The 15,777-nt window shown below is 32.6% G+C and overlaps 1 protein-coding gene across 2 annotated transcripts in view; it reads right to left on the bottom strand.

Annotated features, from left to right (window-relative positions):
* Positions 1–15,777, bottom strand: part of SESTD1 (SEC14 and spectrin domain containing 1) — a 143,110-nt gene that overhangs the window by 47,782 nt on the left and 79,551 nt on the right. For both annotated transcript variants that reach the window (XM_077883277.1, XM_077883276.1), the window contains exons 6-9: positions 8,162–8,275; positions 6,637–6,734; positions 4,734–4,789; positions 2,363–2,574 (exon numbers count right to left, since the gene is read on the bottom strand). In XM_077883277.1, the coding sequence (XP_077739403.1) occupies positions 2,363–2,574; positions 4,734–4,789; positions 6,637–6,734; positions 8,162–8,275 (480 nt within the window). The remainder of the gene's footprint in view (positions 1–2,362; positions 2,575–4,733; positions 4,790–6,636; positions 6,735–8,161; positions 8,276–15,777) is intronic.

Raw genomic sequence — 15,777 nt, 5'->3', positions numbered from 1 at the left:
CGCCCACACCTAAACCCAAATCCTGTCCAGTGTTCCCTTAACTATAAGACCGTAAGACCACCCCCCAAGCCTTGTAAGTTGGAGAAATGATTCATCTCTGACATCTTCTTCTTACCCTTATTCTCACCACTTTCCTTCTTAGGACTTGGCACAATTGCAATTTTACAACTATTTGTGTAAGTATGCAATTATGAACCATAAAAGGGGGGATGCTGTCTATTTTAACTACTTTTACTTACCATTATATTCTACCTAGCACGAAGTCACACTATTGTAGACATTCATTTTTTGAATGAGTGAGCAAATAATAGATACTATTTAAAGAAAATTCATCATATGCTAAGTACTAAATATTTTATAAACATCATCTTCTTTAATCCTTGTAGCAGCCCTTTTAAGCGGGTATTATTATTTTTCTTGTTATCCTCAGTTTACTAAGGAGGAAGCAAGGGCACTGAGAAGTTACACTTCCTTCCCAAGAGTTAACAACTTGAAAGTATTAGAAAAAGGTGGACTAGATCACATGAAATGGCTTATATACCACTATGCTATATTCTATATTTACAGTTTTCAAAGATACTCTCAAGCTACTTGGCTGAAGCTTACCTGGGTTTTAATACTATCTATAATATATCACAGAGAGAAAGTTATCTACAATAGCATATGCTTGGAAATCTTCATTTTATATGTGGCCATCATGAAAAAGATTAAATCTTTTGCTTGGAATTCAACATCTTCCATGATCCAACTCCTTCTTTCCTTTCAACCCCTTTCACTCTAACACCCTGATATTCTGGTCAGAGGCCATCAAACTACTGCCTACAGGCCAATTCTGACTACCTACTATTTTTGCAAACAAAATTTTATTTTGGCACAGTCACACACATTTGTTTACATGATGTCTACACACTACAACAGCAGAGTTTAACTGCCATAACTGCAAGAACTATACAGTCCACAAAGCCTAAACATTTACTATTTGGCCCTTTATAGGAAAAGTTTGCCAACAATGGGACCAGACATACAGACAAGAGCCTAGTACAATGGAAATGAATATAACAGAAATCATTAATCAAGTACTGGGTTCTTTCAACAAACCTCTCAAAAGAGGTCTTATTACCCTTGTTTCAGTTAATGAAAGAAGGAAGGAAGGGGAAAGAAAGAGAGAGATGTTTAAAAAAAAAAAAAAAAGAAAGTCAGTTTGAGGCAAACTGACTGTGACCATGATCACAGTAAGTAGAGGAACTGGGATTTACAACATACTTGCTGACCATGCTTTTTATGATTCAAAGGCCAGAAACTCTCCATGGTGGCTTACTGCTTCCTTTTTCCTCAACAGAGCTTGGGATTTCATGCTGCTATTCTTTATTCACCTTGTTCTTTCTCCTGCATAAAATCCCAATTCTTTAAAATCTAAAGGGGGGTGCCTGGTGAAATCTTTACACAGTCTTGGAGAAAAAGCTCAGGTTTTACCTCCTCTGCTGAATCTTCCTAGATTACCAGTAGTCAGGAGTAGAGTAATCCGTTGTATAAATGCCCACAACATTTCAGTCATCTTCTTTAACACTTAAGACTTTATCCTCTTAGCTTACTGACAGCAAAATCATAATTTACCCTTATATTCTATAGAAAACCTCACACACTGTCTTCTACATAATAAACAATTAATAATTATCTAATAATGAATGGATGAACCTGGATAAAAATGCTGGGATATTTCAATGCTGGATTTTTTAAGCAAAGTATTTAATATTTATTTCTTAATAATTTAACAGGTGAAAAAACAGAATGTGTTCTAAAGTAACAGAAATGCCTTAGTATTGAGTTTTAGTACTTTTAGCCTGTTTTTTAAGCCTGTTTTTATAAAAATTAATTTTAAAAGAAACTAAATATTCCTAAGTATTAAATACATTAAGTTTCTATCAGCATTAAAAAATAATGAAATTTAATATTAAAATTCCTTATATTATACGTCATCATTTTGCAAGGAAACAAAAACTCTTCATAATGCCCAAATTAACAAAAAAACCTAATAAGTTATTAGAAATTAAGAATAAATCAATTATCAATAATGTTATTTATTACAATACAGAGGCTACAGATGAGATTTTTCCAACAACTAAAGTTCATAATGAAAGAGATGAATACTCAATGTCATCACTGTAGAAATAATATAGTTTTAATGTAAATACTATTTGTAAAAATGTACATAAGATGGTTTTAGTCTGTTTTCGTAGGACTCAAGTTCTCTATACAGTATAAATAAGGCTTATTATAAAATGAGTCACACAGTAGAAATTATTTTTTTAAAAACACTAACGTAGAATTTTAAGAGTTACGTGTATTCAAATCAGACACCTACCTGCATCACCTTCTGCTGAATCTCCTCTAACTGTGTACGCTTGCTACGTTGCCTACAAACTTCCTGGTAGCGAGTATACTGTTCTCTCAGTGAATCTAATAATTTCATAACCTGGGGCTGGGCCAGCAGTTCATCATCCATAGGAGACCATGAGACCCCTCCATCTGAGCCATTAAATCGACGCTGCTGTAATTCGGACAACAATTCATGCCCTTTATGAATGAAAGATAATTATAATTAATACCCATAAAGAAATACAATTCTTACTACTCAGTGCCCTCAATTCTATTCCTTTATCTTTAGAACTTATCTGCCTATATGTCTGCCTGTCTACCAGGTCATAATTACTGAAATGCAATTTTTAAATTTATATAGAAATAAATAGGAAATAGTATATTTACAGTATATAATTGCCCAATATACTTATATGCTATATACCATACGTATGATGAAAATATACTATATATGCTACACTCTTTAGTAAATACATGGCTTATATATTTTTCCTATATCTATTTCTCATCACATTCTTGTTATGGGTGGATTCATTATTCAGGAAACTGTGCCAACCAATCCTCTTCCCCTGTAGAGCACAATTACACTCTGGGATTTCTGTTCAATATGGTACTAACTAGTATGTTCTACTTGATGTTACTTATCAGTACAAAGCAATATGCTGTAGGATTTCAGTATTAATCTATACCCTAAATCTTAGCACCTAAAACAAAAGTAGACAGTGTAACAAATGTATGATTAAAGGGAGAAAGCTTTATTACTGGTACAAAATAAAATTTAAATAGTCTCTATTTAAGGAATCTCTACAATATTTTAACTGTGAATCATAGGGACCACACTAGTTGAAGAACTTCATTCACTGTTATGCAATTATAGCAAACTCATGTAGATCCATTTATGCATGAGGAATTACAATTGCAGAATGTGCAACATCTAAAACTGGAAGTATATTAACAATCTTAAAAATGAATAAATTGCAAACTGTTTTCCCAGGATAATACTATTTCAATTATTACTTAAGGATCAAAAATATATGCAGATACTTAAATTCTCTTCATCTTTATTCAGGAAATTGTCCCAAATGTAAATGGCTTTCAATATTTAGAAACGGAATTTTTATCACAATTTGAAGATACTTCCAATTTCTAAAAAATGTCCAAATCATTCTAAACCTATCCATTTTTACACTCTCATTTTATCCCAACTCTAAGAGTCAATATACCTAAAAAAAGAACTTAGTGGCATATAAAGTTAATTTAAAAATAAAAATTTAAAAAGCCTCTTAATTCAAGGGCTTCAGTAGCTTTTAAAATGTTAAATATAAACATGGAATTAAATTTTAAAGCTAGAGCAAGCCATATTTTTACTGACAGTCTACTGTACCTGCCCAACATGTAGGAATTCACAGATTATAATATTTCTTTATTCTCTAAGGAAGATCTGTATCATACTGAGAACACTGGGCAAACTGACTCTACAATGGTGATATTCAGAATTTCTTTCTCTACTCTTCATTACATATTATAGTTAGGAGAACAACTGTTTTAAAGACTTTTAAGAAACCACTAGATATTCACATACATTTATACACACACACACACACACACACACAGACACTAAGATCAGAAGTCATTTATTTTTTCTGCTTTGCAATTATTATTACCCTTAATGTTTTCCATTGGAAACATTTCCATTAGAAGCAGCACCACATTATGATTTCCAAGATCATACTTTGAAACCAAACTATCTTGCTTCAAGTTCCAACTCTAGCATTAATTACTAGCTGTGCAACTTGCATAAGTTACCTAGCTTTTTTTGCCTCGGTTTTCCCATCTTAAAATTAGGGTGAAAAAAATTAGTTAATTAATTAATTAAATTTAATTTAATTAGGATGATAATAGTAACCTGTTTTTAATGGTACGGTGACTGAGTTTAATAGTTACTCCATAATGGGCAAGTTTTTTCATATCTCTAAGCCTTGGCTTCCTTGGGTACAAAATAGAAAAAGTATACTAATTATTTCAGGAGGTCATTAAGGAGAATGGAATATGAAAATATAATCTCAGAACCTAAGGAATATTCAATAATCCTGCAGCAATCCAATGAAATAAAAACTTATCTTGATTTCACAGGTAAGGAAATAAAAGTCAAGGGAGAAATAATTTAACTATTTATCATTATTAATACTTTCTAAAAATATTATACAGTATATTATAACACATTGTTAGGTTAAACCAAGAAGCAGTTTTAACATTCCCGAGTTTCTATCACATGCTTAATGTTTAGTTCATGAACCAATCAGTATATTAATTTATTGATTATGATTATCACCGATAAACACATTTTTTCATCTTACCTGTCTGAAGAACTGTTTCAGGATCAACTGATGGAAGAAAGTTTAAATCCACAGATCTGGCAAACATCAAAAGAATAATTTTTTAAAACTAGATTTCTATCTTTACAGCCGAAGAAAATCCTTTATATACACATATCAAACAGGAGCATACCATATGGAAATCTGAAGCACACTATTCTATCAGGCTAATATCCTTAAGCATTAAGAAACCAATTAGAGATAATTAAATACTAATAGCCAAAAAAAAGAAAATCTCTGTGATAAATCACAAAATATACCATTTGAAAAAAAGTTTATTATTATAGTATTATTTCAAATATATCAAAGGAATCCATTTTAGTATTTTCCTACTGCATATTTGTTCCAAAATGAAATGTGTAACTATATAATAACCCAGAATGGTAACATTAAAAATTCATGGAGCCATTCTCCAATCAAATGCTTACTTATCTACAGCAACCGTTTGAGAGCTACAAATAGTTTCTGATATTCACATGCATGTGTATCCCCAAGCAGCTGTATTCTCTTCCCTGTACTAAATGTGTCTTATTTGCAGTTGGACTATGCCCTGTATTTTCTTAAACACATATGGGAAGTAGAAGATGAAGGAAACACAGGGTACACAAAGCCTAGGATCTTGCTTCTGTAACTGACAGTCCTGCTCTAAATCTTTCATGTTTGTCAATTAATCTGGGCCCTCACCTCTTGTATATTTGGATGCTTCTGGAGGAATGACATTAAAAAGGTGATGAAAATTTGCAAGAGAAGGGACTTTATTATCTGGGATTTAAAAGAGACTAAGTAATAATACTTGAGCTCCTTGGGGAAGAACTGGCAAATACAAGATTTTATTTGATACTTCATGTAGTTAAGCAAACTAGCATTTCCCAAAGTGTTTCCCAAGACACTGAACAAGATATTATTAGGTGGAGAAAAAGGGGTCCCAACGGCATGTAAGTACAGGAAGTTCTAAGGAAGCAAATAAATAGGTTTCTTTACTGCAATGCTTTCTCAGAACCTGTAGTCTGTAAATGTTCACAGGCATTTTCAGGGAGGGAAACATGTTAAACAGCATTAAACTGTGACCATGAACTCATCTTCTACAGGAACCCTCTTAGGACATCTTTTCTGAGGAACATGAATTTAAGAAACATCAAACTTACTCTGCTGTGCTACTCAGAAAGTGAGAGATTTGGCTAATTTTTGTCAACCAACTTGTTTGACTTTTTCAATTCCTAAACCATAGCATATAATTGTTATCTTTACACACACACATATTTATGTACATGTGAAAATTTTACATTTTATATTTTATATGGTATCTACAGGAAAAAATGTTCCTAAATTAAAGATTTTTACTTATTTATTCATGAGAGACACAGAGACAAAGGCAGAAACATAGGCAGAAGGAGAAGCAGGCTCCCTGAGGGAAGCCTGATCAGGGACTTGACCCCAGGACCCAGGGATCATGACCTGAGCATCCTAAGGCCCCTGTGCCAAAGGCAGATGTTTAATAATGTTGAATAATAAAAAATAATAATAATTTTATTTCAAGTTGCAACCTTTTCCACAGTCTTCATGAGCAAAGTAGAACTCTAAAAATAAAATGGTTTCGTTTTGAAAACATGTTCTTGCAAATGATTTTTCATACAGTGTCAGAAAAAGGTAACTACATTTTATTCATCAAAACGTCTTTTGAGGAAACTTTGATTCAAATCAAGAAATTTTACATGTAAAGCAAATTCTCATGAATTAATAAATTTAATTCAACTTTTGCATGTCAGTTTTGATTGGAGAACTGCTCACACCTTCGTTCTTTCAGCCTGCATTAATAATAGAGGCATCATTCATCAGGTTAATCATAGCTCTGCAAAGACATAATTGCATGACACCAGCCACCTACCTTTCTTTCTCTTGCTGATTTCCTTTATCACTTCCATTGTTAATCAAAGCAAGTTCATCTAATAATGATGTAGATTCCTTTGTAAACTTCTCAAAAACCTACAATATGAGATTTTTGTTAACATATTAAGAATTATCCTAAAAGTTAATGTTTACGTGAGAATTGTCAGTTAAGATCAATAGAATCAGCCAGACAGAATTTCCTCTCCCTCTCTTGACGTCGCGTAGCACAATTTAACAACCAGAGCACAACTTAAAGGAGAGAAGACAAAACCCTCTCCCAGAACAATGAAGTTTCAATGGATAAGAATTTTTTTTAAATAGCGTAACAAATTATTTTTATTCCTCAGATAAGTTTATTTTTTTTCCTGTGTTTTGTGGAGAAACATCTGTGCCAGTAACAGTTTCAACTACATGAACATGATTTAGACCATTTTTAATCTTCCAATTCCAGTTACAGAACATTTCTTTATGTTTTCCTACCACCAATCCATAATGCTTGCATATACTAAATAGTTTTATACAGAAGCATGTAACATAAAAATAAATTAGTTATAACTTCAACATGGTTTCTTAAAATATATTTTAAAGATTCTATGTATGAGAGAGAGAGAGAATGCGTGCGCCCTCCACCCCCCCCCACACACACACATAAGCAAGGGGGAGGGGCACAGAGAGAAGCAGACACCCCACTGAGCAGGGATTCCCAACACAGGCTTGATCCCAGGACCCTGAGATCACATCCTGAGCAGAAGGTGCCCTGATTTCTTAAAATATTTCTAAAATGGGATTTGAGCAAGTCTGTTTATAATAAAGGAGTGACTCATTTGTCTGACATCAATGTCCAAATACGATAGAAATTGGTTATCCATTCTGAAATATCCAGAATTTATTATTTAATTATTTTATTAATTATTTAATCATCCAAAATTTATTATTCCTCAGTAAAATTAAGCTTATACAGTCAATTCCTGAACATCTTTTTGGGAAGCCAGAAGTTATAAACAGATTTTCAACTCTGAAGAGGGTTAGTGCCCCCAACTTCCATGTCATTCAAGGATTAATTGTAATTTAAACGGAGTTAATTAGAAATTGTTCTTTTAATTCCCAGTAGTTCAATTAAACAATGCCACAGAGCATGCAGAGGAACTGACTTCAGCCAGGCCAAAAATACATTTTCAGAAATGAAAACCTTAACCTGTCAAACAGCTCTTCAACTCAACCTGATATCTAAATAACCTCTCTGAAAATTATATATCAACTAGATTACCTCTCGGGAAATTACGCTACTCTGTCATTCTAATAAAAACATTCACAATTTTGCCAAGTAATACTGCTACAAATGACAATAGCAAAAGCAAACACGAGTCTGACTCCAGAGTATTTGCCTTCAAGTATTATGCTATCATGTGGTATGCATTCTATTTTATTTTTGTAACAAAATATAATCTACATGTTAGTTAAAATGATAAAGTTACCAAAATGTCTTATTTGTATAATATTTTATTTCACTGTAATATACCAACCAGTCTCTTATTTAACCAGTCCATGTGATCATAGGTCAGACTCCCACCAAAATCTTCTGTCAACTGGCATGGTTCTATATAACGAGTCAATTTATTGGCAGACACTAAAATAACCTATAAAAGTAAAAAGAAAAGAACCATTTAGTAAGCCAATGTTAATGACAAAGAACTAAAAAGGAGGGAGAAGGTTAGAGATTTCATAAACTTGAAATTTACATATTAAGGTGCTAATCTTTTATTGCCAGATTTTAAAAGATTTTAAATACAAATTATAGAATGACCTAAGAGATCACTAATACTAAATAAAATTTCAATAAAAATATACAGGAATATAAAAGAAAACATGCGTGAGAGAAAGATATTCAAATGGAAGCATTAATGCAAAAATGAGACATGGAAATTTTAATCCCCCCCACCTCAAAAAAAAAGATGTACTAGTAAAACAATGTGTTTAATGTGTCTGGCTGGAAAAAGCACCATTCACACCCTAACAATAACAAAAGCCAAATAATCTATAGAATTATAACTTTCATGGAACTTTCTCAGAAAGCCAAAGTCCCAGAAAAATCAACCAGTCTGAAAACGAAGACAAGAGCACCATACAAAGAATGGCGGAAGGGGAGGCTACAAAGTGGCATGAGCAAAGTTTTTGAGGATGATGGAACTCTTCTATATCTTAATTGTGGTGAAGGCTTTATAATTATATGTATTTGTCAAATATCATAAAACTACAGGCTAAAAGGGGTGAATTTTACTGTATATATATATTACTCCTCCATAAAGTGCACTTTTCTTAAAATGTAAAAAAAAAAAAAAAACACAAAGACAAAAACAAAAAGAACATAAGAAGAACTTATGGGCAAACCAGAGAAAGAAAGAAGGAAAAGAAAAATTCAGAAACATACCCAATATGCAAAGATGGATACATCCATTACCATATATGAAGTTATAAACACTAAATAAGGGGAAATTACCAAAACTGCAAATTGCTTTGCTGGGGGGGGGGGAGGGGCGGGGGATAAATCATTTTGGTAGATACCAAAAAGATGATATCAAAAGTTCATGAAACTATCAAAGAAATATGATCCTATCAAAATAATTGAACTTTGTAACAAATTGCTATTTATAATACATTAAGTACAAACTAAAAGGTAATGAATAATGACCTAAGTGACCTACTTAAGAAGTTGAGGTCAGGGGTTAGGAGGAGAACAACAAAATAAACCCAAAGAAGGGACGCCTGGGTGGCTCAGGGTGTGATCCTGGAGTCTCAGGATGGGATGGAGTCCCACATCGGGTTCCCTGCATGGAGCCTGCTTCCCTCTGCCTGTGTCTCTGCCTCTTTCTCTGTGTCTCTCATGAATAAATAAATAAAATATTTTTAAAAATTAAAAAAATAAACCCAAAAAGAATAGAAGTGAAAAAATAAGAAATTAATAAAACCAAAAGCTGTTTCTCAAAAAAACTAAAAATCGATAAATTTGAGACAATAAAGCAAGAAGAAAAGCACAAATAAATAACAGAGTGAAAAGAACACTACAACATTGACAGCGATGGTTTGAGATAATACAGCCACAGGACAATCTTATATCAATAATCAGGCAAATTTAGAAGAAATGGACAAAGTCCTATAAAAAATAATATATCAAAATTGACTAAAAAACAAAACACCTATAACCAGTGGAATCATTAGACTCTTTGCATTTTCAATAATCATACCATTAGTGATAATTTTAGTATTGCTGAGATCATTTGATGAGGAAGAAAGCAAATGATTAACATAAGACATTCGAATTCTGTCATTCCTGAGGTCCTTGAGAAAATGAAATTCTTGAAAAGGAAGATATGACAGGGAAAAAGTTACCCATATGCTCTTCACTTTGAGTTGGAACTATCAGTTTAAACTCATGATGTATTTAATCTTAAATAAAACACACACACTATTCACATAAACAAATCCTCTAGCTCTGACCACTGACAGGTTTAGAAAGGATGACCAGTTCTATAGAAATGCACACCTCTAGCTTCGAGACTGTCACCTCCAAATACTATTTCCCTCTAAGGGAATCAGGGTTCCTGAAAGAAATGGCCAATTCCAGGTCCTGGGGCTTGAAACCCTTATGATGAGCTCAGATCATCTTCTTTCTCATCCAGGTATCAAGAAAGGCATCGAAGACTATTAGGGTTGTGCCAAAGGTCTTGAAAAAGCTTCCAATAGTCAAAGTTGTAACAATGTGCATATCAATAAAAAAATAATGAATGCCATACTTTGAAACATTAAGTATGTTTAATTCAATGAGCTCATACTGAACATTCTCATGAATGAGCTCATAGAACATTCTTAAATTAAATCTACTAAATCCAGGCACTACACATAAATGGCCACTAGCACCACAAAAAAGATAACTATTATGAGTTTCATAATCAAGGAACACGTTACCACTAATGAATGACTGTAGAAAAAGAAAATTAAACGTGAATCTAATCGTCACCATCAATTTATAGAAATACAGAAATTCAAAAAGGCAGAAGAATATGTTAAACTACAACACACATGCTTACTGAAATGAAAAACTATAGGACAAACAACCTGGTCTCTTCAAGAAAAGAAATATCTAAGAGAAAAATTAATATTAAAAAGTTTTACTTAATGAATTACTATAGAATCACAGAACCAATACTAAGAGAATCACATATCCTTTTCAAGCTAGCATTAAATATTTAAAAACTTGACTACATATCAGGCCATAAAGAAAGCCTTGGTATTATTTCAAAGGAACTAACTGATAATATTCTATCATCACAATGAAATTAAGATAGAAATCAATAATTAATAAAATCAGAAATCATTAACAAGATTTTAAGACCCTATCTACTTGGAAAGGGACCTCAACCAAACACAGTTATGTCAACTCTATCTGGACTCTGATTCAAATCAATCAATCAATCACTCCATGTATATGCATAATTTATATATATATATGTAATTCAATCTTTCTATGACATTTATTAAATAATTATAAACTTGAAACTACCTGGCTCTTTGATATTAAGGAATTGTTTCTTTTAAGGAATAATATTGCTTATATTTTTTTAAAAGAATCTTTATAAAAAACTAAAAGAATCTTTATGCTTTAGAGATACATAGTAAAATATTTACAAATAAAGTCAAATGTCTTCAATTTCCTTCACTGTAATATCCCCAGTCTTCTTTAAAAGAAGTGGATAAGGGTAAAGCTGAGACAGGATGGACCATGGTTTAACAGTTGCTCTTTACTCTCTTTATTTGTAAATAATTTTTTTGTGTTATTTTTATTCTAAGATGCTTATTTTATTAAAAAGAAAAAACTTAAGATGTTTATTTTAAATTAGCTCTTATTGTTACCTAAACAGGAAAACAGCGAAAATTGAGATATGCCAAAATCTTGATAAGAGAGATTATATTAATTGCCATTTGGGTAAATAGTTTGCTATTACTAAACTAACCAAAAATGTAATTTTAGTTTCTGACAAGAAAAGATTCTTTTAAAGAGATATATATATGTATTTTAGGTTTTTAGTATTTTTATTACAAAGAATTATGAACACAGAAAAAAGTCAACAAAGTATTATAGTTAACTCCATACATTCCTATACCCAGTTCTCTCTTTTAAAAGAAAGAAAGATTTTCTTTCATTTTCTTTCAGAAAGAAAATGTCCAGCCAGTTTATCAGTGAGTTTTAAAAATCAAAGAACAGATCATTTCAATTTCAAATAAATGCTTCCAGGGAGGAGAAATGCAGGGACCACTCCCAACTCATTTTGAGACTAGCGTAACATTGATACCCAAGGACAATTTGAGAAAAGAAAAGACCATACAACTTTCAAATATCAATTATTAGCCAGTATCAAGCAAGGTTATGGAACAGTGAAAATTTTATACAAGTGGATATAGAAATTAGAATGCTTTTTGGGAAAGCAGTTTGTCATAAAATTTGAACATTTCTATATCCTATGCCTGGATAATTGCAAACAGAGAACACCTCATACATATTTTATCAGGAGACATGTACAAGAATATTTGTAGCTTATCACCCATAATGGCCAAAGAATGAAAACAACCCAAATATCCATGAACAGGAGAATAAGTCTATTATTTTTATTCACACAGCAGAATAACATTCAGCAATGAGAATGAATCAACCATATCCACTGCAAGAATATGCTCAAACTTTTGACATATGATGAATGAGAAGAAGCAGGTCATTGAACATTAAAATCGTACCGCTTATAAAAAGCTGAAAAATAAGTGAAACTAAATACAGTATTTAGTAATAAATAATATCTTTAAATGGCAACTCTACAGATTTAAATATAAAAAAAAGATAAACACTCCCTATTTTCTTCTAAAGATTTTGTCTTTACATTTAAGTTTTTAATACACACACACACACACAGAACAAGACCATGAACAAAGACAGATAACAATACAATGAAGTTACCTTTATTTCAAGGTATCAATATTTGGGTTCCTAGGTTGAGTCATGGGTATCCAAGTGTTTGTTTTAGTATTAAGTTTTGTGTATACATACATTTTTTAAGAATATGTACCACGTACGATATTAAAACATTGCAAACAGAAAGAATCAAGAGAAGAAGTGAACAACTAACAGAAGGAGCACAATGAGATATCAAGCACCAACTGAAGAAAGTCACCTACTGAGGCAGCACACAGGGAGGTCCAGGGAGAACAAAGGAAAATCTAGAGAGGGCAGTAACAGGAAAGCTCAGTGAGTTTATATGCCTTTCTCTCTCCCCACCCCCTACCCCCCGCTTAAAAAGTAAGATATAGATAATCAAATTACATTTTTGGTTCGTTTAGTAACAGCACACTATATTCTGCCAAAATGGCAATTAATGTAATCTCTCTTGTCAAGAGTTTGGTGTATCTCAATTTTCACCATTTTCCTATTTAGGTAACAGTAAGAGCTAATTTAAAATAAATATCTTAATTTTTTAAAATAAAATAAGCATCTTAGAATAAAAAGAACACAAAAAATGTTATTCTCTTTTTTTTTTTTTAATTTTTTTTCTTTTTAAATTTATTTATTCATGATAGTCACACGGAGAGAGAGAGAGAGGCAGAGACACAGGCAGAGGGAGAAGCAGGCTCCAAGCACCGGGAGCCCGATGTGGGATTCGATCCCAGGTCTCCAGGATCGCGCCCTGGGCCAAAGGCAGGCGCCAAACCGCTGCGCCACCCAGGGATCCCAAAAAATGTTATTCTCTTATTGAAAAACTTGTCACTGACAGTCCAACGCAGCTTCCTTAGACTAGTTCTCAGAGGCAGGCATGATGTTAAACAGTAACTGTAATAAGTGGACGTGGGCCACAGGAACTGTCTCATCCAGTAAGTCCTTCTGGACCTAGGCAGATGCTTCTATATGAGCAAGATTAAACACAGCTCCCAGGGAGGGTCTTTTCCTATCTCCAAAGTGCCTGGCAATCTATTAACTAGATATATACCAACAATAAAACAGAAACATGTATTTACTCTATGAGGAAATAAACTACTTTGCTAAATGGAGCACCAATTCACATCTGAAAAGATACTTCCAGAACACTCTCCCCTGAAAAGAAAACTGAATAGAAAACATAACGAATGTAAAATATAATGAAAAGTCTCTCTGCTCTTCTATTGAGCCTTATTTGGCACAGTAATCTATTTAAACACAAAGAATTTCTTTAGAAAAATCCCCTCTATCATGTCCCTTACATTAGAATTTAACCTTTAATCATGTGTGATTCATTTGTTCTACATTCATTATTTAATAGGAGTTAAATTTATTTATTAGAAGTATTATTTATTAGAAGCTATGTGTTATAGCCCTGGGAATAGAAGGATAAATAAGATATGTTTCTACAAAGGAAATGAGCTTTTTATTTCTGCAGTATTCCAGAGAGAGTTGTGCAATGCTTTCATAAAAAGAAGTAGATTAAAGTTTTCTTGTTTATTTCTACAGCCTTTGTTTAAAATACTCTACACAAATCTAAATGTTGTCTCTTTGTTGTAATAGCATAAGAGGACAAAGGTTTTATTAGAATATGCCAAATGATTTCCAGATTCCTTTCTTAAGTTAAACACCATTATAATTGGAAGGACACTGAGCTAGAAGCCAATCACTCCACGTTTGTGCCCTAGCTCTGCCATAAATTAAATGACTTGTAAAAAGCCAACCTAAAGGAACTCACTGTAGGCTTATTTCCCAAAACTGCCAAAGGCGGCAACTGTATTAAACTATTTACGATGTCTCTTTAAGCTCTTAAGAGGATTCTAATAAGTTGTCATCCTATACATTTAATCTGGGCCATTCTCTCTAATATATGATCTATCTTGCTCAATGACTTTCTACACAAACTGATTAGTATCACAAAAAAATGTAAAATAAATATTATAAATAAGGATGTAGAAATACATATTTTGTAGTACCTATATACATTAAAGTCATTGTTAACAGATTTCAAGTTTAATAACCCAAAGGGAAAATTGGCAATTATTCAGTTATATGTAGCAAAAGTTTATTTGCATCCAAGTATTTCTCTTAAAATCTTTATTCCTAAAATCTACTTAAATGCAAATAGTAAAGATTTCTTTTATTACATAAAATATATTTAAGAATATACTATCTCTTGGAAAATATAATTCATAAAGAAAAAAGTTAGCTAGATTTCTATTACATTTTTCCTATGCAAAACAGACATAAACAAGGGAATAGCACAATTATAGAGACCTGTATAAAATTCATTTTCTCTATCATTAGAAAATATTTTATAGAATCTATATTATAAAACTCACTGATGGCTCTTAAAAGTGAAAATAGATCTACCGTGTAGATCTACAGAACTGTAGCAACACCAAAGATACCACAAAGCTAATAACATGTTTAAAAAAAAAAAGTTTAAACAAAACTGAAAATTACAATCATTTAAAATTAGTAACTGTAGGGCAGCCCCAGTGGCTCAGCGGTTTAGCGCTGCCTTCAGCCTAGGGCCTGATCCTGGAGACCTGGGATCAAGTCCCATATCAGGCTCCCTGCATGGAACCTGCTTCTCCCTCTGCCTGTGTCTCTGCCTCTCTCTCTCTCTCATGAATAAATAAATAAAATCTTAAAAGAAATTAGTAACTGTACTGTGATAAAATATGTTTCCACTGTATTAACTTCACCTTTACTTAAGAGGGTGAGACGTGCAGAGGAAGCTGGCAAAACACCAATTACTGATTCCATTTTATCAGATAATGTTCAGAAAGAATTAAGGAAGAAAAATGAAGAAGAGTTTGCAGTAATAGGAAAGAATCTTACTGTATGAAATGCCAAATATCTATGCATGATCTTTCTGAAGTGAGTCAGGAGTACCATCCATCAAAGTAAAGAAAAGCCCTTCTCCCAGGGCATAGCATAAGCACATTGTTTACAGAGGTAAGTGTCCACCTGCCTTTGGAAAGCGACACCACTGGCCAGAACATAGCATATAAATAACAACCATTTCTAAAATGACAAACCAAGTTTCAATGAACAAACAAACAACTCCACTCCACTCCAGTGCTGGCAAGTATCACAGAAAAACGTGAATTCACG

The sequence above is a fragment of the Canis aureus genome, chromosome 34, assembly GCF_053574225.1.
Source record: "Canis aureus isolate CA01 chromosome 34, VMU_Caureus_v.1.0, whole genome shotgun sequence".
Taxonomy (NCBI): Eukaryota; Metazoa; Chordata; class Mammalia; order Carnivora; family Canidae; genus Canis; species Canis aureus.
The sequence above is the reverse complement of the archived record's forward strand: the minus strand, read 5'-3'. Positions and strand labels throughout refer to the sequence as shown.